We start from the raw sequence: 26,491 nt of genomic DNA on the forward strand, positions 1-26,491 counted from the left end.
AATGCTGCCCGCTTCTTGTTCACAAATTCACCTGAAAGTGAGAATAGGTGTTCGCCTGGCACTACTGTAGCTGGCATTGCAAGATATTTACGTGCCAGATACGCTAAAGATTCAAATGTCCCTTTATGCTTCAACCCACCATTCCAGAGGATTGAAGCATATGCTGATGGGTTCTGCTCGATAACAATCCAAAGCAGTGCAGACAAATGCATGTTCATTTTAATCATCTGAGTCAGATGCCACCAGCAGAAGGCTGATTTTAATTTTTGGTGGTTTGGGTTCTGTAGTTTCCGCATTGGACTGTTGCTCTTTTAAGACTTCTGAAAGCATGCTGCACATCCCATCCTGATCAGATTTTGGAAGGAACTGCAGATTCTTAAATCTTGGGTTGAGTGCTGTATCTATCCTTAGAAATCTCAGATTGGTACCTTCTTTGCGTTTTCTCAAATCTGCAGTGAAAGTATTCTTAAAACGAACAACATGCTGGGTCATCATCCGAGACTGCTATAACATGAAATATATGGCAGAATGCACTAGAACAGAGCAGGAGACATACAATTCTCCCCCAAGGAGTTCAGTCACAAATTTAATTAACACTTTTTTTTTTTTTTTTTAAACGAGTGTTATCAGCATGGAAACATGTCCTCTGGAATGGTGGCCAAAGCATTACGGGGCATACGAATGTTTAGCATATCTGGCACATAAATACCTTACAATGCCAGCTACCAAAGTGCCATGCAAACGTCTATTCTCCTTTTCAGGTGACATTGTAAATACGAAGCGGTCAGCATATCTCCTGTAAATGTAAACAAACTTGTTTCTCTTAGCGATTGGCTGAAGAAGAAGTAAGACTGAGTGGACTTGTAGGCTCTGAAGTTTTAATTTGTTTTGCTTTTGAGTGGTTATGTAACCAAAAAAAAAAAAATTAATTCTACATTTGTAATTTGCGCTTTAATGATGAAGAGACTGCACTACGGTACTTGTAAGAGGTGAATTGAAAAATAATATTTCTTTTCTTTATCATTTTACAGTGCAAATATTTGTAATAAAAAGAATATAAAGTGAGCACTGTACACTTTGTATTCTGTGTTGTAATTGAAATCAATATATTTGAAAATGTAGAAAAATATCCAAAACATTCAATAAATTTCAATTGGTATTCTACTGTTTAACAGTGCGATTAATCACGATTAATTTTTTTGAGTTAATCGCGTAGGTTAACTGCCATTAACTGACAGCCCTACTTATTAGACTTACTTAGTTTTCTGTCCAAATTTTTGTAAGACTGTCAAAGTCAAGTAAAAGAAAGCAAGACAAAGAAAGACACATTTACATGCAGCATGATACCTTAGAGCTTCCAAGACTCTACTACGACCATTACGCACAGATCGTGTGCCATCTGGTGTGGTAGGGGAACTGTCGAAACCATTCCTTGACAATGATCCTCTTTGTGCTTGTGGTTTCACTATCGATGTTGCAGACATGATCTCCTGTAGTTGCTTTTGAAAGTTCTCCCTCATTTCCAGTGTCTGGGTTAAAACTTGAAGTGAAAGGAAGTCACAACAAGAGTTAGGCCATTTAATTTTACATTTTTAGAATGCCACAGGGGTTTAATCATGTAGCTCCCTTTCAGGACAAAGATATGTACATGTTTTCACATGTGGCAATACTTTCAATTAAGTCTTTGTTTCACATGACAAATAATTAGCAATATCCAGTCTTTGAGAAATTCTAGAATACTAAAGACAACAGCCCAGCAGCCTAATAATTCATCAGGGATGGTTGGTTCTCCTTATGGATTTGCCAGTGTCTTTAAACAAGGGTCCAAAACATCTCTCCTCGTACTCTGGAGCACTTATGAATAAGAAGCAGCCAGCATTTTTCCAGGGAAGTCTGGCTGGCTACACTGAGCTTAGGTAAGAGAATAAATGACACTAAAACCTCCAGATCTTAAAAGTCAAGCTTCCCCAAAATAGTAAAACGCTTATATTTATAACTGTAGTTTCCACGGCTGCTTTAAAAAGAAAACAAAGAATATTTTGTTTACCTCCTTTGGCTTCATTAGCTGCAATTTGCTCCTCTCTTACTGTGACTGCTTCCTTTACCTGGTTAGTAGTTACATCTCCTGTGTCATTTTCATCCACTGAAATACTCTAAGAATGTTAAAAATATAGAACTTATCAATCTAATTCTGAAACTGAAAGACATAGCAACTGGCTGCAGTGTTCAGTGGCGGGTAAGCATGTTGGGGTGTTTTAGGGGACAGGAAGAACTCTACCAAAGCTCCACCAACAAACCAAAGTTCCACTCTATCAGCCTCAGGTTAGCTTAATATTTCTGCCACAGCAGCGAAATAATTAAAAAAAAACCACACTAGATAGGAGATCTAATATCCCATTAAATTCAATAAAATTCACACCTTTCAGGTCTACTGTTTATGTCTAACTGAAGACAGAGACAGGATCACACCAATTCAGATTTGAAGACTGTGTCCACTCTAATAAGATATTTAAGAGAGTTAGAATGCTGAGAAACTGATGGAGCCTCCAGGATAGAGAAAGTTTACAGCTGCATAACTGCTGAACCTGACCCCAGAGATTACTAAATAACAATATTTGTACCAGTTTATATTCATTTTGTTAGTGAAACAACTAGATTAAAATAATGCCAATGAATCCAATACAGACCAGAGGTTACATCTTATCATATACCTCCGTTTCCTTTTCTGTTTTTCCAGTTGATGAAAGTCTACTGGAAGAAAGTCTGCCATCTTGCACTGCACTGATATCCAGACTCATTTTGGGATTGTAAGTGTGAGGGAACAGAGATTCAGGAAGTCGTTTATATTCTTGTGCACTCTGCAACAAAGTTCATAAATTTAAGAAGTTATGAGAAATCTGGGAAGAACTGAGAGTAATTTAGATAGCATGATGCAAAACTAAATATAAAAAAAATCAATAAAATAATATAATTGGGAAAAAACACTAACGCAGGAGACACATGTAGTTCTTATGTCAGCAAGTATGAAATTCTTACTTTTCAAAAAGCTCTGAAGATTTTTCTTCATGACTACTAAATCTAACTTTACTTCTGTCCCATCGGCAAATACTTATGCAAACAAAAGTTATTGTTCAGGTAAACCTAAACCAAAAGTTCTTGTAAACTGAGTCAATGTATTGGGTATGAAAAGCAAATATATGAAGAAATTGTCAATTTCAGCTCTACAGTCATTACAAGCTGAAGGTACACCAATTATTAATTAAGATTTAGAAGGATGAAGCCTGCAAATTAAAAGCAGCATGCATAAAGCTATTGTGTATGAACAATTTAAACCCATGCACATGCTTTGAAAAAAATGGAAAGTCAGTCCAATACATCTGATCTTGTCTCCATTCTCCTTCACATTTCAGAGGAAAATAAAAATAAATTTCTTCCATACCTCTAAAAGCCAATGCTCTGACACAATGTGTATGCCCCTTTCTTTAACAGATTTGTATTCCTTACTGCTGTCATTTTGTCTTCCCTGGTAGATGAAGTGAGTTACTGTTTCATCGAAGCACCATCTAGAACAAACACCAATAAAATGTAACCTGAAGATATCAACTCCAGTTTATTATTATAATTACTGCATCCTTGAAACTGAGTCTTATCCCACCAAGACAAATAACCATTACTCTATGAAGCTTAAAAAAAAGCTACAAAAAACGTACTTATTTAGCTGCCCCCTCAAAATCACCATCATCCAACATACAAGAATTGTTTGGGGAATCATGTCACGCATCGCTTAGTAATTTCAATTTAATATTAATAAAATGTACCTTAACATTTGATTTGTTTTTTTTGTTTTGTTTTTTTCATTTTACAAATTGAAATATTTATGTAGAACAGCAATATTCTTTTGCGTTTTATTCTATACACGTTCTTATATTGCCCTCCCCACTTCTTGTATTCGAGCACCTTTCAGTAGCACATTAAGCAATGTGACCAACATCTGTCACATGTGATTTGTTCTCTCTCTTATTCTCGCTGCATGGGGAGAACTGTGTGCACAGTGTAGTGTTTGGTTTTGGTTCTGTTTTTGTAGTTTTTGCTTTTAAATGTGCACACTACTATTGTATATTAGAGACAGCAAGGTTGAAGAAGCATACTTTGCATGTGGTGCAGAAGGGTTTGAGATGGTCTTAGTTCCTGTGTCAAGTATCAGAGGGGTAGCCGTGTTAGTCTGAATCTGTAAAAAGCAACAGAGGGTCCTGTGGCACCTTTAAGACTAACAGAATATTGGGAGCATAAGCTTTCGTGGGTAAGAACCTCACTTCACCTCACTTAGTTCCTGTGGGAGATCATTCCACAATCTTGAACTGGCCCCTGAGGATGTTCTGTCTCCTGCATAGACAAGCTTTACCCTTATCATAGAGAGTTCCATTGTGCTAGAAGAGCAAAGATATACCCTGGTCTTCATTGCTAAACTTTAGGTGATCTTTCAGATATCCTGGGCCCAGGCTATTGAGCACCTTGAAGGTAAGGACTGAAACCTTGAACTTGATTCAATATTCTATGGAAGGCCAGTGTGAGGAGAGGAGGATAAGCCTGAAGTGCTTGCGGTATCCCGTGTTGCCAGGAGACATACTGCAGCATTCAATATTAGTTGGAGTTTACTAAGGGTTGATGGCTTTGTGGCCAGATATACTGCATTGCTCTAGTCCAGACAGGAGGTGACAAGGCAGTATAATTGGGTCAGGTCACCATTCGCCAAGATGGGATGGAGTCTCCTAACAAGAGATGGTATAAGGCATTACTCGCAGATGCTGTTATGTGAGAGATTAGCATCATCAAGAAATCCAGGAGAACTCCTAAACTGAAATGACCAATTGTGCTCGTTTGCCTTCAACCAAAGGAGATAGCACCATGACTGTGAACTCTTCGAAGTGTTTTTCTCTGCCCACTACCATAACCTCTGTGTTGCTCGAGTTCAGTTTCAACCAGCTGTTCTTCATCCATGAGCTGATCTCACTCAAGCACTAGACCATCTTGGTGATATCAGTATGGTCATATGTGGGGAAGGGTAGGTAGTGCTGCATATTGCTAACACTTCAGAGATGACATGGACTCGTTTGAGCATTGGCCTGATAAACCCAGGGTTGTGAGTTCAATCCTTGAGGAAGCCATTTAGGGATCTGGGGCAAAAATCTGTCTGGGGATTGGTCCTGCTTTGAGCAGGGGTTGGACTAGATGACCTCCTGAGGTCCCTTCCAACCCTGATATTCTATGATCTATGATCTCCTTGTAGCTGCATTTAGATGTTAAACAGAACCAGAGAGAGAATTGATCCTTGTGGGACTCCATAAGAGAGACGTTTAGTGGCAAAGACACAGTTTCCAACACAATTTACTGGATTCATCCCTTCAGGCAGGGCTTAAACAATTTTAGTGCATGTCTCTGGATCCCTGACACCTCTCTCAGGCAGGACAGCAGTATCTCATAGTTAGGGCCCTACCAAATTCACGGCCATGAAAAACACGTCACAGACCGTGAAATCCTGTCTCCTCCCGTGAAATCTGGTCTTTTGTGTACTTTTACCCTATACTATACAGATTTCATGGGGGGTGACCAGCGTTTCTAAACTTGGAGGGTCCAGACCCAAAAGGGAGTTGTAGGGGAGGGGTCACACGGTTATTTTAGGGCGGTCCCGGTATTGCCACCCTTACTTCTGCACTGCCTTCAGAGCTGGGTGGCTGGAGAGTGGCAGCTGTTGGCTGGGCGCTCAGCTCTGAAGGCAGCACCCCGCCAGCAGCAGCGCAGAAATAAAGGTGGCAATACCATACCATACCATCCTTACTTCTCTGTTGCTGCTTGCGGGGCTAAAATGGACCGTGAATTTGGTAGGGCCCTACTCATAATTGACAGTCTTGAATGCTGCTGAGAGGTCCAGGAGAATGAGAATGGCTGTCTGCCCACTTTTCAGTAACAGCAGGAGATCATACATCAGTGCCCCAAAAGCTGTTCTGTCCCACATCCTGGCCTGAATCCAGATTGTAGGCAAGGGTCACCCTGTTAGCTAGCAGTGAGTTGCAACTGGCCTGACCAGTTCAGTGTAACCCAGCTAACTACTGCTATACTCTCTATCTAAAAGGTGTCATATAATGGGTCACTAGAAAACTAATAACTCATGGATCATTAATATTCTGGCATGTTATATATATTGTCAACACCCAAAGGATTATTCAGATGTGCTGGAATTTTGATTAAAATGTGTTTAAATTAGGTATGTCAGGGTAAATTGATAAATTGTTTGTTTGTTTTTTCAGACAAAAGAATGCGGTTCCCCCTGCCTGAATGTGTTTCCCACAAGGTGTGACCAAAGATAAGACAAAGAAAAGCACATTTGCATGCCAGGCAAATCAAAACTATCAGGAGATCAAGTGGGGGGAAAATGATCACTTAGGCCTTGTCTACACTATCAAGTTTTGTCGCCAAAAACTGCCTTTTGGCGACAAAACAGCAAAAACGTACGCACTACAATAGGACTTTTGTCACAAAAAACATCCAGTTTGGGTGACAAAAAACTTCCACCCCTATGAGAGACTTTTGTCTTTTCCCCTCCCTTTATTGTAGACAAAGAGCCAATGTAGACACTGCTGTCTTGTCGACAGAACTGGCACCAGTATCCCACAATGTCTGCCTTGATTGCTCTGCTCACTGTTTTGATCTCTGCTGCCCTGCAGGCATACGCCCCTACCCTTTCAAAGCTCCAGGAAGTATCTGTGTGCTGTTCCCTTCTTACTTACGCAGAAAAATTCTCTTTACCTTTCAACGTAAATCTGAGAATTTTCAGGCCAAACTGATTTTCCAAGCCAAGTTATTAGGGAGAAAGAGGCAGGTAAATATAGGGCGTTACAATGGAAACTGGTTGCAGCCTTAATATAGAGAAGTCTAATGCTTCGCTATAATTAAAAGCCATATGCATACACTGGACTTTACAACACCAAGATTCAGATTCATTCGAGTGAAAAGTTATATCAATGCAGGGTGTAGTACTGGTGGCATCAGTTAATACCTGTAATCTGCTCCTAGAGAAGCGGCAACAGCATTCAGTTCACTTTGCTTTTTACTGAGTTTCTTACTAACACATATGACTAGATCAGCAAGAGGTTTTGAATCTTCCACCTGTTCATGGTCGTGGAGAAAAATATGAAAAAAATCACGTTCTGAGGATCATTAAACCAACACCTTTGTAATGATAAAGAAGGGAAACTACTTATCAGAGTTCTGCTGATCTCTGCTTCCTGAACCTCCCCATTATTAAGGGAGTGCTGTTATGGCTCCACATACCAGGAACCACTTTATAATAACACTATTATAAAGACTTATCTCACAAAGTCTCATAAGAATATATTACACCTCTTTCTTAGCAGTCTGAAATCTTCTTGAACTTTTAAACAGGGAAAATACTAAAACTGCTGACACAAAAACATCTTACCATAAAGGATAAGGGGCCCCAAAATGGGCATACCATGAAGGGAGTGAGAAGGAGGAGAGTACAGCATGGCAAATTACTGTTAATCTTCCCTTGAAAATGTCATTCCACTTCCCCATTCTCATACTGATTACAGAGTACAAGTGTGGCAATTTGTACACAAAGCACTGCCTTTGCCTGCGTCTTCAGTCCACTGCACCCACTGTACATTTTTCCCACATTTCTGTTTTCTATTCTCTCTAACTTTGCTCTCTGCAGGGTAGATCAGATTTAGTACAAAAAGGAATCATGAAAGGACTGTGCTCCTTGCTTCCAGGAAAGAGTATGTAAACACACTACTAGGAACATGAGCAAAACACATCTTATTGTGGGGGTAAGAGTGAGAAATATTTTGCCTCCTGCTTCCGAGTAAGTGAAGCAATTACAGCACTCTAAGAGGATGGGGGGGAAAGGGAGATGCATGACAAAAATAAATTCCAATATCTTCACAGAAAATAATGGGTGTCCTCCAATATTACAGTTAATCAGAGTAAAAGTATTTACTCCTTGCCCACCGTTCTCATTACACCAGACACTGGGAGTTCCTTAACAGTGATAAGCTACAAGTTCTAGAACTATGGAATATCTATAGTTACATGTTTATATACACATACTGCCTAACAACTATTAAACCAGGTCAGTAGAACAAACATCTTTAAATACGTTTCTCTGCCTTTTAGAAGTCAAAATTACTGGTCTTGCCTCTTTCAACTGAAACAAAAGAATAGGTAATCATTAAAATTTCTGTCTGAACATATCAAAATACAGTATCAAAGCTAATGAGATTCATAATCTATCATGTAAAGTTAAGCATCTCCTAACTCAACTACATGATTACACCACATCCTCTTAATTAAGCCTACAAATAAATTTTAAAAAGAGCATAATCCTACCACTTCTGCTTGTGCAGCCCGCAGCTGAGGGCTGGCAGTAAGAGCTGCTGTATGACGAGTGCTGTTTGCCAGAGCTAATTTCAAGTTCCTGCCAATGATTTCAGAGAGAGGAGTACTTGGTTTCCTGTTTCTCTGATTGGGAGCCCCTGGAGTTTCCAAAGCTGCCAGGGCATCCTGCCAAAAAGAGTAAAGAAGCAATTATTGAATCAGGATAGATGAACTATCCTTTTTCCAGGATCAAAAGTTCTCTCATTGAATAGCAGGCTCCTCTAATGCAATCTATATTAAGGCTTCATATTATTCAAACACTAACAAACACTTCTTATTTGTATTACAGTAGCACCTACAGACCCCAAACATGTGCTAAGCATTATACAGACATAGTAAAAGACAGCCCTTACCCCACAGTTCTTGTAATCTACATAGACAAGACAGACAAAGGACAGGAGAAAGTAACATCTCAACTTTACAGATGGGGAACTGAGGAAATAAAGAGATTAAAGAATCATAGAAATATAGGACTGGAAGGGACCTCAACAGGTCATCTAGTCCAGTCCCTGGCATGGAGGCAGGACTAAGAATTATCTCGACCATCCCTGACAGGTGTTTGTCTCCAGTGGTTCTCAAACTTTTGTATTGGTGATCCCTTTCACACAGCAAATCTATGAGTATGACCTCCCTTATAAACTAAAAGCACTTATTTATATTTAACACTATTATAAATGCTGGAGGTAAAGCGAGGTTTGGAGGTGGAGGCTGATAGCTCACAACCCCCCATATAATAAGCTTGCGACCCCCGGAAGAGTCACAACCCCTAGTTTAAGAACCCCTCATCTAACCTGTTCTTAAAAACCTCCAATGACAGTGATTCCACAACCTCCTTAGATAATTTGTTCCACTGCTTAACTACCCTTACAGTTAAGAAATTTTTCCCAATGTCTAACCTAAATCTCTTATGTCCCTCCTCACTCTTCTCATCTCCAGATTAAACAAACCCAGTTTGTTTTTTTTTCCAATCTTTCCTCAGAGGTCATGTTTTCTAGATCTTTAATCATTTTTGTTGCTCTCCTCTGGACTTTCTCCAATTTGTCCAAATTTTCCCTGAAATATGGTGCCCAGAACTGGTCACAATACTCCAGCTGAGGCCTTATCAGTGATGAGTACAGCAGGAGAATTACTTCTTGTGTCTTGCTTACAACACTCCTGCAAATATATCACAGAATGATGCTTGGTTTTTTTTGGCAATACCTCCCAGCTTTGTGTCATCCGCAAACTTTATTAGCACATTCCCACTTTTTGTGCCAAAGTCAGTAATAAAAAGATTAAATAAGATTGGTCCCCAAACCGATCCCTAAGGAACACCACTAGTAGCCACCTTCCAGTATGACCCATTGTAGTCTCCCCTTTAACCAGTTCCTTATCCATCTTTAAATTTTCATATTGATCCCCATCTTTTCCAATTTAGCTAATAATTCCCCAGGTGGAACTGTATCAAACGCCTTACTGAAATCAAGGTAAATTAGTTCCACTGAGTTACCTTTGGCTAAAAAAATCTGTTACCTTCTGAAAGAAAGAGATCAGGTTGGTTTGGCACAATCTACCTTTTGTAAAACCATGTTGTATTTTGTCCCAATTACCACTGAGCTCAATGTCCTTAACTACTTTCTCCTTCAAAAATTTTTCCAAGACCTTGCATACTACAGGCCTATAGTTGTCAAACTAACAGGCCTGTAGTTACCCAGATCACGTTTTTTCCCTTTCTTAAAAATAGGAACTACGTTAGCAACTCTCCAGTCATACGGTACAACCCCTGAGTTTACAGATTCATTAAAAATTCTTGCTAATGGTACACAGTCCACCGGGAAACTATTTCACTATGGGCCAAATACAGACTGTTTATGATAGTTTGCAAAAAACTATAACTCTTCTACTAAAGTTTCATTCTGTTTTTAAAGAGCAACACAGACTATGTAACATATGACATTGCTTTAGGACCCTCTGGTATATGTTGCAATAGGCACATTGGGGCTTTGTTAACAGTGCTATAGTATCTATTTCTAAAAACGTTCATGCTTTTATTATTTTTATATGCTTTAGATATCAATTCTAATAACCCCTGTCCCTTAGAACACATGAATTTTCTGAACTGCCTGCCAAACTAAAAAGCCTAGCAGTGTTTTTATTTGTGTGGTATTAATACGCACTCTTTACAAAGAGTTAGCATAGGGATTTTTTGTGCCTTTTTCATTCACACACATATGACCCTGCTGGCACTACTGGTTTAGAAACTTGCAAAGGAGTTTACCTTTACATCGAATGAAGGCTTGAAGAGCTTATCTTTGGAAAGAAATTTGGATGGTGTGTCAAGGTGTAAAGATGGTTCTTTCTGGAGTAGTCTTCCTTCTGCTGGAAGGGTTGGCTTTTGCCCAATATGGTGCGAGATCACACTATGGAAAGCTTTACTCTGGAACCGGTTCACATCAAGAGGCGTCACAGCTGTTTTCTTCCCAGTTTCAAGGTGATTGCTAGGATGGTCTGGTATATCTGAAGACATTATAGTGGTCTCTGTCTTGTTGGGCTGACTTATGAAACTCTCTTCTTTATCTTAAATGAAATAAAGAAAATTATAATTAAGCACCATCATTTTTATCCTTAAGGTAAATGTGCATTATGCTAAGGATTTTATTCATCCAATATTTTGTTCTTCTACATGTGCTGTAAAATGAAGGGAGGGTTTTTGTTTTTAAGTTCCTATTTTCTACACTAGTGCTTGTACTACACCACATTATTACTGTGCTAGTCATTAAATAGAGTAACCTTTGACTCTCTCATATTGTCTTGTGCTTCAGTGAATTTTAAAGTATTAAACCAAGAACAGGAACATTTAATTATGACACTGTTGAAAAGCTACAACAACTCACCTATTTTCTCTTTAATGATCAACAGTCTCACTATAGACAAAATGTTAATGGCACAAATACTACTAATCAGCACTGGGTAAAGCTGAGGCATCTGAGAAATCAGAGATGGAAAAGATCTGTTAGGCCAGGGGTCTGCAATCTTCGGCACGCGGACCATTAGGATAATCCACTGGCGCGCCACGAGATATTTGTGGTTCGGGAACTGTGGGAAGCGGTGCGGGCCACAGGGATGTGCTGGTTGCCGCTTCCCGCAGCTCCCATTGGCCGGGAACGGTGAACCGCGGCCACTGAGAGCTGCGGGGGGTTGTGCCTGCAGACGGTCAATGTAAACAAAATGTCTCGTGGCCCGCCAGAGGATTACCCCGATGGGCCACGTGCCGAAGGTTGCTGACCCCTGTGTTAGGCAATCTAGTCCATCACGTTGCCAACTTTTCTCTGCTGTATTATTCTACAGCTCTTTGCCAACCCAGCTTTTAAATGACTCCAGTAATAGGGCTTCTAATACATCCTCTAGAAGACTCACATTTTATATGTAATTGTACGCTTTTTGAAGCACGGACTTCATACTGCTGGGTGGTGTTGGTGGCCTGTGATACATAGCAGGTCAGACTACCTGGTGGTCCCTTGTGGTCTTAAACTCTACAACTGTACAGAGTCTAGTACTACAGCTCCTCAAGCCAGTTTAGACCCTCTGGTTGCTACTCTAATACAAATATTAAATACCCCCCCACACACACAAAGTTAGGATTTTTTCCCCTCATTTTCAGTCTGGTTTTCCTTTGCTCAGTTTCATTCTATTACTACTAATTACACTTGCTTAGGCCAACCTGTTAAATTCTTTTCCCTCTTTTGGCCAAATCTTGATCTCATTCAAGTCAACAGACATTGGCCCTTGGAGTTTACACATTTCAAATACCCATACATAAGTATGACTTGTAGTCTGAATTATCTTTTGGTCAAACATATATAATTGGTTTTACATAAAATCATTCCTTCCAGTCCCTTAATCATTTTGTTGCTTTTCTCTGAATTCCTACTCAACCTGTCAAGATCTTTCTGGCACTGAGGTTCCCAGAGCTGAATGCAGTATTGCAGGTATGTTTTTAATCACTGCAATTTTATGCAGCCCACAAATGCATTGGTAAGAACTAGTGAGTTAACTGGTATTCAGTATTAATCAGTCCAGTTTGCTTCTCAATTCTAAAAGGGGCACTGTCAAGTAATTTAAAGTTCGTTTTGTTTAGAAAAACATTTTATACAACCTTCCTTCTCTTGTAAAACAGTTTTTAATTAGATTTAAACACTCTGGAAGAGTGGTTTACAACTTAACACAACAGTATCGTGTAAGGGAGTGTAAACCAGAAAGTGGAAATAACTAGACATTGGGCTAGATCCTCAGTTGATATAAATCAACATAGCTCCATTGACTTCAGTAAAGCTACACAGTGATTTACCCCAGCTAAAGATCTGGACCACGGACTATAAACAAGTGGAAATGACTAGCCTTTACAGTCTCAGCTTAGTGATAGGCAGAAAGTAAACATCTTAACTAGTGAAAAGTAAATTATAAGCTGAAAAGTCTTTTGGTTTTAATAGTTTAAGGTCCTAAGTATTAGAAATCAGCTTATACTCAAAAATTTCTCTTAACGACAGTGCAAGGCAGTGTAACTTGACATGATTAACATAAATTAAAATAAAAAAGAAAACATAAAAGACAACCAACCTCCAGTGTTAACATTTTCAACTGGGAACTTGCTTTCATCTGCTTTCTTTCCTGTCCTTGCAGATTGCAAGAGCCAATCCATAGTGACTGCAGGTAAATTCCATTTCTTTGCTGCTTCATACTTAGAACCATCTGGCTCTTTGACCACTAGGTGGGTGCTGGCAAACATTCCTTTCTTTGGGTTGGCTCTTCGCACAAAGAATTCCTGGACTCTGAAATAAGTGTATATAAGTAACCATTCAAAAACATAGTCATTGTTTAGACTGTTCCTATTAGCACTGCAGAGCCAACAAAGGCATAGAAGAGTGAGTTGGGTTCTAGTCTTGTTGAGTATCATAAATAGAACTATTAACTAACTTCCGAAAGCCGGGCCACATTCTTCCCTCACTTACATTTGAGCAACTCCACTAAAGACAATGCGGTGCACATTTTTAACTGTAATGGGGGTACAGTTGGCTACAGATTATTTTTCTAAACTGGTGACAATGCACAAGCCAAAAACTTCAGCTAAATTTCTATATCCCAGGCTGAGTTTGTACGGCTGGCAACTAGGGAGAAAAAAGATTTTACCTGTACAATGAGCAAACTCCATGAAAATCACTGACAAAGTAAGTATGGACAACAACAACAAATGTCCCAGTCTTTCTTCCCCCCTCCCACCTTTTAGAAGTAATTTTTTAGAACAGATACTTACTAGTGACATACACAAATATTTGAACACTTAAAGACACTGTCTCTAGAAGGTGTAATGACAAACAAGGGGGGAAATACAGAACCAAATAATAAATCACAATGTTTCAACATTAGTTTTCACAAATGAATAAAATCCAAAAGAAGTCTAGAACAAATTTTAATTCTAAACTAAGTTTTTTTGCTAATTTTTTCTCTGATGTGACTAAACACTTGAAAAATTTTTAGATGCCAGAAAATGAACATAAGTGGCAACAGACTCCATACCTTGCTCCAAGAAGGCCTGCCAAGAACACCAGGGAGTCTCTCTCTGCACCAGTAAACTGGCTGAAAGACAGCACACAGTCTTCCAGAGGACTGCTTCCTTCCATTACTGATACTGGGGTGAAAAGTGGGTTGGACTGAGGGTTTAAAAGGAGCTGCTGTTCTACACACATAATCTTAAAAATGATGAAATAAATGAAAATGAGAACCAAGCCAAGAGAAATGAATTTGACAAACATTATTTCAGCCATTGTACTACAGCATTTATGGAATCAACAGCAAGACATTCTTTGTCTTTGTGCCTCAAGTTCAAAGTAGAACATGTATTATTCTATATGTGATCAGATACATTCCTTAAAAGATCCAGAAAGTTTCAGTTAAATTCACATTAAGATTCAAGCTTCCTGAATTCCTATTTTTCCAACAATGACTACTGCTTTAAAACATTTTAAAACCCAATATAAGGGTTAGCATAGGTTTTATTTCACAGTTAATTATCTAATAATGAAAAACACCAAATTAGTCCAGGTGATAAGAATTATCTAGGTCAACATATGTAAATGTTTGACCATCTGACCTATAATGTCAGCCTGCAATTGCATCACCCAGATACAGCTACGTATGTTATTAGAGAAATATGGGGAAGTGTGGGGCAAGAGAAAAAAAGACAGCTTACTATCAGATGTTAAAACTGAAATGTCATTCATAACTTAATTGCACCCAGCTCTCTCTTCATAACTCTATTATGCAGACAACTAGAGCAGAATCTTGTGTACAAAGTCTTTGTGCCACTAAGTCAGAATCTGATTTAATAAAGCAGGAAGAAATAAATGAGACAGGTAAAAGACATGCCTATAAAGAAGAGGTGCATTAAAGCACTCTCTTAATTTGGTGTACAATAATTAAACAAAGCTAAAATCTCTGTTCTAATGCAAATATAACCATCAATAAGTTTTCAGTTTCTATATTTCTAACACTAATATTTGTTTGGTCATAGCACTACAGTATCCCCTTACCAGCCATGTGTTTGTAACAACATCTCCTACAGTTGACTCCACCTTGCATCCCAGTAAAGGAACCACAGCATAGTCTGCAATTGCTCTGTTTTGAGGAGGTAGAACTTTCCCAGCATTCTCCTTTATAACTTCTACAATGCAGGACTCATCCTCTTCACCAAAACCCAAAAGAAGGAACCTCTTTCTGCCGAATAAGCCTTCTTCAACCACTGCAGAAGTCTGTGTCAGTGAACTATGACAGATAGAGGACTGCTTCTCTTCTTGAATGGTAATATGAGCAGCATCACTGAAGTGACCAGTTTCTAGCTTTTCAACTTCAACTAAAAAAGAAAAAATAACCACTTGATGAAAATTTCACATACAGGGATGTAAGGGAGAAAATGAGTTTCAACCATCCTGTTAGTTATTAATTGAAAACAATCCAGTACTGGAACCCAAGGTTTTAGATTTCCTTTACAAGCTGTTCAATATGAGGCATGTTTACATCTAATTTATATTGTTTTCTTAAGTACAATAGGGAAATTAATATAGAAACCATGTGAAAGTTTAAAAAATGTACATGCTACGGAGTATGAATTGCAATTTCTTTACATATGATTAAAATCAGGTAACTACATTTTTTTTATGTTCATCTTTGTAGATAGCACCACAGGCTTTTCATAAGAGCTATACATAAATTTTGTCTTTTTATGAAGTGCTTGGACCAGAACTTACTTAATGTGGAATCATTATTCACATATTGAGAGAGGAGGTCATCTTCATCTGCTTTCTGGTGCTGTACAAGCTTCACAGCTTCTTTTTTTGTGAGACTATTACTTTTGGGAACAGTTCGCTTAATTCCAGGTTGCTCCAAAATTGTATTTTCTATTGGTTGGTAGTTCAGAGGGATATACTGCTCCACTGGAAGTAAGTAACCCTTACCAAAGCACTCCAGCAACCATTTTGCTGTCACTGCATGAGGCCTATAAAATAAAATTATTTTTTACATTACAAACCAACAAACAAACACACACACACACACACACACACACACAGTTAAGATGGCTCTCAAAACCATTTTAACCCATTTTTTTTCTCTCTCAGACACTGCTCACTCTACAAGTACAATTGTGTTTCTGTATGAAGTTTGTGACACTCATCTGACTCCAGTTAAAACAAAAAAGTTTGAGTTGCATCCACACTGCAGCCTTTAGCATTTTTTTTTAATATTTCAAAGTTCGAGAATATGGATTTTTACACATTTTCCAAGAAAAATGTAATTTATCACAAATATTGAGGGTTTCTAGAATTTTCATATAATCCTCCTCAGCTAATAATTTTTTTCTGTTGAATGTGAGGAGATACGCTACCTAAAAAACACTATTCCCAGGGGTAAAATATTGTTGATTAGTGACCACAACTTAATGGTCTTCACAATTTTTATCTCTACAGTATACACAGCTATTCAGTCCAAAAAAAAGTTTAATCAATACATATTTTTTTTGTTTACAAGAGGAAACATGATTATAGAAATGTCTTTTAAGAACATAGTCATCAGAACCTGTGAGTAGTCTTGTTCAAAAACTGCTTCAGTTCATCATTATATTCTCCCACAATAACATGGGTGACATCTTCATTGAGCTGATTAAATCGAACACCACCACCACAGTTAATAAGCCTTCTCATTTTATCTAACTTCCTGCCACTGAAGCCACAGAGATAAATCTGCAAGGAGAAAGAAAAGAACAGGATAAGATATTTTTGGTTGAAGTAGTTGTATTTTGATACCATTCATTACCTAACCAAAGAAACATACAAACACATAAGCTTTAGCTTATGAAAAATCGCAAAAAAAAACAAAGAAATTATTCCATCGTTGATGCTAATTTTGTCTTGCACAACTCAACTTCCCACTAACAGAAGGAAATGCCAATAAAATATTTTCCATTAAATAAAGTTGCCAATATTGCTTCACATCTTATCCAACTCCAATTTGAAGACACTTTTTCCAGTACCCCAATACATTATAAACAGTCTAGTTTGGTTTATCTTGAAATAGATTATATCTTTGTGCTGGGAGTGGGACTACATTTTACTGTAGCAATAACTACAGGAGACCCAGACTAGCTGCATCCAAAGGATAACTGGTCATTTCAGAATTGTACATTGTTAAACTTACTCGACACCCATCTAGTAAATCATCAGGAGCTTGAAAAGAACTGATATCCAAATTTTCCAGATCATCAGGAGGAGGATCCAACCTGCTGTTCATAGCAGAGCTACATGCAGTTTCATTAATGCCATTCAAACTGATATTGGAAATGTGGCTGACATCTGAAAGGGTACGACCTTTAAATAAAGTTAAAATAAAAAAAAAAAAAAGAGGAAAATAAGTTAGTCTCCCCAATGCTTAACCAAACAGAATGCATGACTGTCAAATATGATTTTGCCATGCTAATAAGGAAGACAAAACCTGAAAACCACAATAATTCATAGTCTAGCCTCTGTTAAAATGTAGGGTTTCATTACACCAAAATTCAGTATGCTCTCACTATTAGCAATAGTGTTTACACAGAACTCATGTTCCTCTTTCTCCAGAAGAATTGTCAGCCTTAAGATGTGGGAGAACAGTTTCTGAAAAAAAGCAACAGAGGGTCCTGTGGCACCTTTAAGACTAACAGAAGTATTGGGAGCATAAGCTTTCGTGGGTAAGAACCTCACTTCTTCAGATGCAAGAGTTTCTGAAAACTTATTCTGCTCAATAAGCTTTGTGGCCATCTACTAAATTAGATGTATTTACATTTGATATGAACACAGTCTGCTCTTGGTTGTTGCCCTCTAATGCTCCTAAGCGGACAAAAGAAAGAAAGAAAAGAAAGAAAGATTTGGGCCCTGACCCTGCAAACAAACAAAACAAACAAACAAACACACACGCACTTAACTTCAAGCATGTAAATAAACCCACGTACTTAAATTTAAGCATGCGTTTTCAGGATCCGGGCCTCATTACCAAAATTTTAGTGCAGTTAGAGTCGGTAGCAGCCCACTCAACAGAAACATTTCCTTTCCCTTAACTGAAATTTCATCAACTCACTCAGTATACTGAGATTCTTACTTACTGTCAGGTTTGCTGGCTTGGCTAGTAGGAGTTGATGTACTGGGTGTGGTATTTTGCTTTTGTACAGACTCTGTCTTATACATTGCCTCATCCTGGCAGAAACCGTTCTCAATACTGTCAAAAAACCACTGGATGGACACACACTGCACATTCCATTTTTTGGCACATTCATATTTCTGGCCTTTATATAAAGACAAATCACAATCAATAAAAGGCTAATGCTCCAAAAAGTGACAATTCTGAATTAATGACCACACATTGCAAAATCAAAAAAGTTAAAACAAAACCTGCATTTGGAGGTGGTAATTACCAATACATTCTCAAATACCTAAGGGCTTTTCCAAGTGGCAGTTTACATTAAATTCACTAAAGCTGTATCAATGTAATTTGGTTCCTCTGACAGCACTATTGCCTATAATATAAAACATTATTTGTTGATTTTATAGTACAGCTTTCATAATCAAGCTATCCTAATTTGCTTTAAAAGCAGTATTAGGTATGCTAGTGCAAGCACACTACCCAAATAATTCTAACACATTAGGTTCTGTTTTTATCTGTTAGGTTTTCTGTTTTGAAAACTGCCATGAGATCTTAAACTTCCATTTGAACTGCAACAAGAAATTGTCAGAAGGAACTGCTAGATGTCAGATACAGATGGACAGCAATACTACTAAACAATAATCATACTAAGCAATATTAATGATTAATATACTTACCTCTTACAGGATGCTATAAAAATATCAGTTTTATAGCTCATCTGTACTTCGCTGCAGTGCTAACATTAGACATTAGTCCAAAGTTCTGCTATGGAATTTGAACTCATGACTTTACAGCCTAAAAACTATGTGTTTTTATAATATATTATATATAAAAGCAAATGCATACTTTTATTCACATACTTAAAATGGAAAGGAACTGTCAGCTAGCAAAAAAGTAATCTTGTGACCATGTTATCAAAGGGATATATTTCACAGTTGTGGCATCAAAGTTGCAAAACATCAAAGGTTAAAACTTTCATAACCTTTTCACCAATATGATTGTATTGTGTATGGAAAATTAAAATATACGGTTGGCTGAGCTACCAACAATGTTAATCTCATCTACAATGAGCTGTTTATAACTGTCTTAAATTAAAAAAATAAAAAATCAAACGGGGTAGGCAGCATTAGCACATTCTGTCATGTTGCAATCAGATTTTAGTCTTACTTGGCTCACAAATTCCAGATTGACGTGTTTTGGAAGTGTCTATACAAGTGTTTATACTGCTTTCATCATTCTAGTATCTGAGCACTCGAGCATTCAGACCCAGTGACGAAAATGCCTCACATTGTTCTGCAGAGCTGACAGTCGCTCTGAAGGAGCTACCCCAAGCTCTTTGGCCAGAGACAGAATTGCCCTAACAAGATTTTGGGGCTTCAAGAGGGGAAAAAGAGAAATCACAAAATAATTGCCTGGGAAAAGTAGGGAGGAAATTTAAAAATTCTGTCCATCGTGTCTCAAATAAAACTACAAAGAACAAAGTAGTGCTTTAATTTTATTTTAGTAAGAGGAAACTCAGAAATTTTAGTGGGAAAATTTTATCTTCAAGTTTATTTGTAATCCAATTAATATCATCATTAAAATTCCTAAATCTCCTAATTTCACCAAAATTTAGTTTAGATTCTATTTTTTCTTTTCTGTAGGCCTCTCCCCTTCCCTCCTCTGATAGCGTTTGGGTCTCTGCTTGTGTGTCCGTTTGTTGTCGTTTCTATCTTCCCTTAAGAACACTCTGTATCACTCTTCTTGCATATAATATTTATCGTAACAGCACTGGCAATAACAACAGCATAATGAAACAGATACAGACCTAGGCCCTGATTTTCCAGACACTTATTCACATGCTTAGCTTTACGCTAAGTTATCCCTTCAAACTTAAATTGACTAAAAAATATCTACCTTTTGGCTCTTGAACAATGAGGTGGGTGCACTCATTCATCTTGAGCTGCCCTGTGTATTGACCACCATGCTCAGTAGTGAGACGCTGGACCTCCTTCCTGTCCACACTACTTAAGCCAGTTACACAGATTGTACAGCCACGAAATAAAGGACATATGAAGTCTTCCATGCTTATATCTGTGTATCTAACCATACTGAAGGGGGGGAAAAAGAAAGAAAATAAGACAGATGTTTTTCCAACACAACTCCAAAGGAATAAATATAGTCTAGAACCAGTACAAGATTTAATATTTCGTAATACAAGAAGTGGTTCTTTTACCCTTGTTGCGACTTCTCCCACAATGCTTCTACCCAAGCGGGAAGCAATACAGGTTTCTTCAGAGCAGCAGCCACTAAATATTTCTTGCTGCCAACTTCTCCAGCTATAAGATGAGTTACTGATGCATTGAGATCTCTGTACACACGGCCACCCATCATCTGTACATACTTATGAACTTCTTCCTAAAGAGCAAAAAAAAAAAAAAAAAAAAAGGCAAATAAAGATAAAGTAGTCAAACAACAAAATGTATATTTCAATATTGCTTATTTTTTAAAAAAAATATTACTCCATGTCCTGTGATTTCTCCTGGAACTTAATTTTATGGCAGCTTTAAAACAGAAAAATATATTTTGCCTACATAGAAATGAACAATTTTGAAGGAATCCCTTTAAAAATTGTAAAATAGTGAATACCAGGGGATTGTGCCCTCCAGAACACATTTACAATCCAGATTAAATAAGAAAAAATGCCTATGTTCTATTTACTATCCAGGAATCCACATCACATACTATTACTAGACAGAAACAGTCACTTAAGAAAAAATGTCATTTTTATTAAGAGTAAATTTATAAATAGCTTATAAGGGATTAACAAATGAGTAATAGATGCCATAAGCATGATATATACATGAGTACCATGTGTTATACATCGCTATAAGTTAGGGCTGCCAACCAATTAAAAAATTAATCGCAATTAATCGCACTGTTAAACAATAATAGAATACCATTTATTTAAATATTTTTGGATGTTTTCTACATTTTCAAATATATTGATTTCAATTACAACACAGAATACAAAGTGTACAGTGCTCACTTTATATTCATTTTTTATTACAAATATTTGCACTGTAAAAAACAAAAGAAATGGTATTTTTCAATTCACTTAATACAATAATAATGCATTAATTAAATGTGTGACTGAATTCCTCAGGGGAGAATTGTATGTATCCTGTTCTGGTTTATCCGCATTTTGCCATATATTTTATGTTATAGCAGTCTCATTTTACATTGTTTTGTTTTTGAGTGCAGTTATGGAACAAAAAAAAAATCTATATTTGTAGGTTACACTTTCATGATAAAGAGATTACACTACAATACTTGTATGAGATGAATTGAAAAATACTATTTCTTTTGTTTATCATATTTACAGTGCAAATATTTGTAATAAAAATAATAATATAAAGTGAGCACTGTACACTTTGTATTCTGTGTTGTAATAGAAATCAATATATTTGAAAATGTAGAAAACATCCAAAAATATTAAATAAATTTCAATTGGTATTCTATTGTTCAACAGTGCGATTAATCACTATTAATTTTTTGAGTTAATCACGTGAGTTAACTGCAATTAATTGACAGCTCTACTATAAGCACATCAGTAGACGTTATTATAGATGATTATAAGACACTTATTAACCTGGACTCTAACTGATTAACTAGCTATTCAAACATCTATTCATAATTTATTAAGCCTTTATAAATGGAACCTTAATATAAAGTGTGATCAAAATGTTCAATATTTAACAGAAATTCAGAGTAGCCTAAGTATTAAATCTTTAATTACTTTATAGTTTGAGATAAACAGTAACACATTACATAGTCTGTGACATCTTAGCCGTAGACAACTAGCCGGACAATCCGTCTAGATCTCAAGTCAGTTCATGAGTGCTATAAATTATTCAATAGTTTTTATGCTCCCCCAAAACAACCAATGAAATTTTTTTTTTCTACATACAACTTGTATATCACAGATCTGAGGTTTCTGCTGATCTCATTCTTTAAACACAGTACAGTAGTCAATTGAGAAAAAGTTAAATGCATCCAAACACCCAAAGTAAAACTGCAGATGTTTTCTTAGTCTAAAAGATTAGAATGGGAACTTTAACTCATTCAAAGGGACAAAAATTATTCAGATGGAAACAATAAAAGTGTCACATCATCATTTAAAAAATAACTCTTTCTATATATATTTGAATTCTATTCCTGATTTAAAAGTTTTCAGTAAGTGCAAAAAGCATTTACAAAGAATTAACCAATAAATCTTATTAATGCTGTATCTGGAAGTAAACTTCACAAAAATCTAGCTGAACAATTATTCTTTCATTATATATTGTAATGTATTACCCTAGTTTCTTTTTCAAGACTAGTACAGGATATTGTTACATCAGCCATGGCCATATTATGGACAGGGTATTCAGCTCTCGGGACACATCGCTGGTGCTGCATACAAAATATGACTACCTGTGGTCCAACGATTCTACAGCCAAGCTGCAACAAAGATCAAAGAGGATTAATATGAAAGGAAGGGTGACACTTTTCTCACAAAGAAGTGATCTTGTAAAAAAAAAAAAAAAACGTATCTTGGGGATCATCCTACATCCCACTCCAGTAACACAAAGCGGTTGAAATTGACCAACCGATTGGCTGGGGACTGCTCAAACATAGGGAAATCCTCATGTGGAATAGAGCTGGCCCCAGCATAGGTAACAGAGGCAATGTTTGGAGCGACACTGAGCTCTGGCTATCCTATCCTTTGCTACTGCAACATCTCAGAGATCACTGCAACCATACCGTTTTCCCAGGCTGCTCTATGACTGGGAGAAACAAAAAAGGTGGCCACAGGTCCTGCAGAAGCAGAGGCAATTGAGATTGAAGGATTGAATCCCTTGTCTTGTCTTCCCTTTTACGCTATTCCTACCCTTTGCAATTTTCCCACTGAAACTCTGTTTAACAGCAGACTGTACTTACACATATTCACTGTGTACATTACAAGCCAGTATACAGAATTCAGAAAGAGAAAATGTGTAGGATCATGCGTATGAGCATTCCTTAAAAAGGAATAGGACACTTGAAAGTGATCTAGTGGGTAGCAAACCTTTTTGAGGTGACTAAAAACAATGCCACTAAAAGGGTCACAGATGTAAAGCGATTTGTCATTCTCTTTTATATTGAGTGCTGGCACTTCTTCAAGGATCTGGAGATATTCTTCTGACTGAAATTCTTTTATGGACTGCAAGAAAACATGAAACAACAATATACTTAAATTCCTTTTCCTCTGTTAGACAATTCTTTTAAATAAATCCTATGGCAACAGCAAAAGCATAACCAGTTGAAATTACTCATAGCAAAATTAATATATAAGAATTGATTTGTAGTGAAGTTGAACAAAAATATCAAATTATTTCAATCCACTGAAATGTACAGTGTACAAATTTTCACCTATTGGACCTGATCTGTGCTGAGAGCCTTCTAACTCCCACTGATTTCCCAAGGGAGAAATGACTTGACACCCTCCTCAATGAAGCTATAGTAGCGTGGATGAGGGACCTGAACCCTCAGGATTGCAGCTCACTTTGTTCTGGAACCTGCTGAATGCCCTCTACAATCACTGTATGATCGGGATGATCATTCAAATGCTAGTTACCAAGGCACAGCATACCCCTTCGATAAGTTAATTCAAACCCTGTGGGACAATTTGCTCCTTAGGGAGGTCAAGGTTTTTAACTAGGTTATTCAATCTATCTTCAATTATTTCAAAAAACAGCTAACAGTAGTAAGCGCTATGCCAGGCTGGATTGGGCCAAAAGTTTTGAGTGCTTCAGCATCTTTCCAGAGGCACACAGCACCTTATAGGATTGGTGCCACAGGGAAATCAGTTTCACAAAACAATGATTTCACTATATGAATTCTCTACTGTATTAAGAAGTGAAACTAACCCACTACAATTAGTAAAAATAGAACATAAACATATATATAGTAAAAACATATAACAAAGAAAATGTTGATTCTTGCTGTAGAAAAAAAGTTAAACAAGGCATCTGTATTATCTAACATTAAATGCCTTCATCTTACAGAAACAATACATTTTATTTACAGATATATGCATTAAGGTGCTACAAATAACCATGAAAATAATTAGATGGAAAACTAAATTCAGGAAAAAAACAGCTGATAGTGGTACCAAAAGTGCTTACCTCAAGAGCTTTAAAAAAATATTCAGAGTTTCCAGAAGACTTTATAAATTTAACAAAAAATGGCTCCTTGTCACTTTTCATCCTTTAACTAATGGATGAAACAAAAATAAGTTTTGATGTTAAGTACTAGTTTTCAGAATAACTATGTTATGTATTCAAGACCTGCATTAATGAGATGTACCTAACTTATTTTTCCACATAAATTATTGCTTTTTCTGTATTTCTTGAACAAATGTATCCAAACTTTATGAACAATTCATGCCCTGGAAATGTCAGTGCTTCTAATTTGCTCATATACTGCCCCAATAACTGTAGTATGTACAGTTGGGCCCGTGGGACCATCTTGCCTGGCTCTTGAGCTCCCAGCTGGGGAGGCTAGCCCAACTTCCCCACAGCCTTAGCTTGCTGTGCTGCCAGCGCTCTGAGCAGCGCAGCTGCCAGACATGCTGCTCTGAGCGGCATGGTAAGGGGGCGGGGAGTGGGTTGGATAAGGGGCAGAGGGTCACGGGGGGGCAGTCAGGGGCCAGGGAGTGGTTGGATGGGGTGGAGGTTCGGGGGGGGGGGCAGTCAGGGGATGGGAAACAGGGGTGGTTGGATAGGCATGGGAGTCCCGGGGGGGGCCTGTCAGGGGGCGAGGGTGTGGATAGGGGTCAGGGCAGTCAGGGGACAGGGAGCATAGGGGGTTGGATAAGGAGTGGGGTCCTCCATACCGTTTTGGAACCCCGATGGGGCCCTCAGGCCAAAAAGTTTGCCCACCCCTGATGTAGAGGATCAAATACATCTCAGAAATCATTCTCTCTGATGCAGAAACGGAGTAGGGGTGGAGATCAGGTACCTCTTGGCTTACTTCTCTCTCCCTTTACTGCCTGGAGAGTTCGCTGGGGCTACCAGGAATTATACTGGGGGGAGGGATAGCTCAGTGGTTTGAGCATTGGCCTGCTAAACCCAGGGTTGTGAGTTCAATCCTTGAGGGGGCCACTTGGGGATCTGGGGCAAAAATCAGTACTTGGTCCTGCTAGTGAAGGCAGGGAGCTGGACTCGATGACCTTTCAAGGTCCCTTCCAGTTCTAGGAGATGGGATATCTCCATTAATTTAAATTTAACATCCTCCACATCAGCTCTGCTGAGCTCAGGGCAGAGAGATAACACAAACCCGGGCTGCGTTATCTTTCCATGGATCTCCTTATCAGTACGTCACCACTGGGCTTTCCCACAGGACTCTGTAATCGGGTCCTAGTGCTGAACTTCTCACAGAAGCTTTGTTCAACACAATACAGCCTAAATTAAACATCGATTACACGCCTCCCTAGGGAACCCCGGGCTGCACAAGCGAAGCAAGTAACACCACGCAGCGTTCCTCAGCTGCGGACAGCCCGACCTGGGGCTGAAACGCGCCCTAACGTTGCTTTCCGAGCGGGCTCTCTCCGAGGCACAGCTCCCCCGGCTGCTGCAGCTCTCTGGACTCTCGGGGGGCAACTGCAGCAGAGCGGGAGCCGGCTCCCGGCGGGGTACCTGGGAAGTGGGCGGGGCCCCTCCCCGCGCGACACCTTCCCGAAAACTCCGCGCGGGGAGGGGCGGCGGTTCACTCGCGTGCACAACGATCACACGCGCTGCGGCACGTCACGCGCGTCGCGATTCTCGCAGATCTGTCACCTCAGACCCCTCCCGCCGGGCTGTGCTGGGCCCTGCCGGGCGAGGAAAGGGCCGAGCCGACTGGGTTCGCCACCAGCCCAGAAGAGTCGGGGCCCCTGGTGAGCGGGAAGGTCATTCCGGGGCGAGAGGAAGCGCTGGGGGGGGCTCGGGGAGGAGGGAAACTGACGGATGATGCGGCCTCTCACCCACCAGAATGAGCTCGCTCCCGCAGGTACTGCCTGTCCGGCCGGTAACCCAAGGCGGGCGGGAAAATAGCTAGATCCACACTGCGCAGGCGCTGCTGCGAGGCGCCGGCGCACGCTCATCCCTATCACATGACCAACTCTCGCAAGACCGGAGCAACACGTAAAGGGCAAGCCGCTGTGCCTTTAGCTTCCTCGTATAGAGCCCGAGCGCGCGCTTCTCGACTTCGGCCCGCACAAGTGGTTCTGTGCCGCTGGCTGCCCGTTCTTCTCCCAGCGCTTGCGTCACTAGCTTCTGCCCGCGCGACTGAG

General features: G+C 38.8%; 1 protein-coding gene across 5 annotated transcripts in view; it reads right to left on the minus strand.

Moving 5' to 3' along the window:
- Positions 1 to 26,273, minus strand: part of TOPBP1 (DNA topoisomerase II binding protein 1) — a 39,475-nt gene extending 13,202 nt beyond the window's left edge. For 3 of the 5 annotated variants that reach the window (XM_034760942.1, XM_034760945.1, XM_034760946.1), the window contains exons 1-20: positions 26,187 to 26,269; positions 24,345 to 24,432; positions 23,246 to 23,380; positions 22,495 to 22,638; positions 20,372 to 20,553; positions 20,053 to 20,246; positions 18,119 to 18,298; positions 17,179 to 17,348; positions 16,561 to 16,724; positions 15,735 to 15,982; positions 15,021 to 15,340; positions 14,008 to 14,180; positions 13,051 to 13,262; positions 10,712 to 11,010; positions 8,407 to 8,580; positions 7,055 to 7,164; positions 3,440 to 3,563; positions 2,712 to 2,858; positions 2,048 to 2,153; positions 1,348 to 1,540 (exon numbers count right to left, since the gene is read on the minus strand). In XM_034760942.1, the coding sequence (XP_034616833.1) occupies positions 1,348 to 1,540; positions 2,048 to 2,153; positions 2,712 to 2,858; positions 3,440 to 3,563; positions 7,055 to 7,164; positions 8,407 to 8,580; positions 10,712 to 11,010; positions 13,051 to 13,262; positions 14,008 to 14,180; positions 15,021 to 15,340; positions 15,735 to 15,982; positions 16,561 to 16,724; positions 17,179 to 17,348; positions 18,119 to 18,298; positions 20,053 to 20,246; positions 20,372 to 20,553; positions 22,495 to 22,638; positions 23,246 to 23,380; positions 24,345 to 24,425 (3,356 nt within the window). In that variant the 5' untranslated portion in view covers positions 24,426 to 24,432; positions 26,187 to 26,269. Of the gene's footprint in view, positions 1 to 1,347; positions 1,541 to 2,047; positions 2,154 to 2,711; positions 2,859 to 3,439; positions 3,564 to 7,054; positions 7,165 to 8,406; positions 8,581 to 10,711; positions 11,011 to 13,050; positions 13,263 to 14,007; positions 14,181 to 15,020; positions 15,341 to 15,734; positions 15,983 to 16,560; positions 16,725 to 17,178; positions 17,349 to 18,118; positions 18,299 to 20,052; positions 20,247 to 20,371; positions 20,554 to 22,494; positions 22,639 to 23,245; positions 23,381 to 24,344; positions 24,433 to 25,997; positions 26,099 to 26,186 lie in introns of those variants that run through there. The other 2 variants (XM_034760943.1, XM_034760944.1) reach the window with 2 other exon arrangements.
- Positions 26,274 to 26,491: the final 218 nt, after the last annotated feature.

This window comes from Trachemys scripta, chromosome 2 (genome assembly GCF_013100865.1).
Source record: "Trachemys scripta elegans isolate TJP31775 chromosome 2, CAS_Tse_1.0, whole genome shotgun sequence".
NCBI classification, from domain to species: domain Eukaryota; kingdom Metazoa; phylum Chordata; order Testudines; family Emydidae; genus Trachemys; species Trachemys scripta.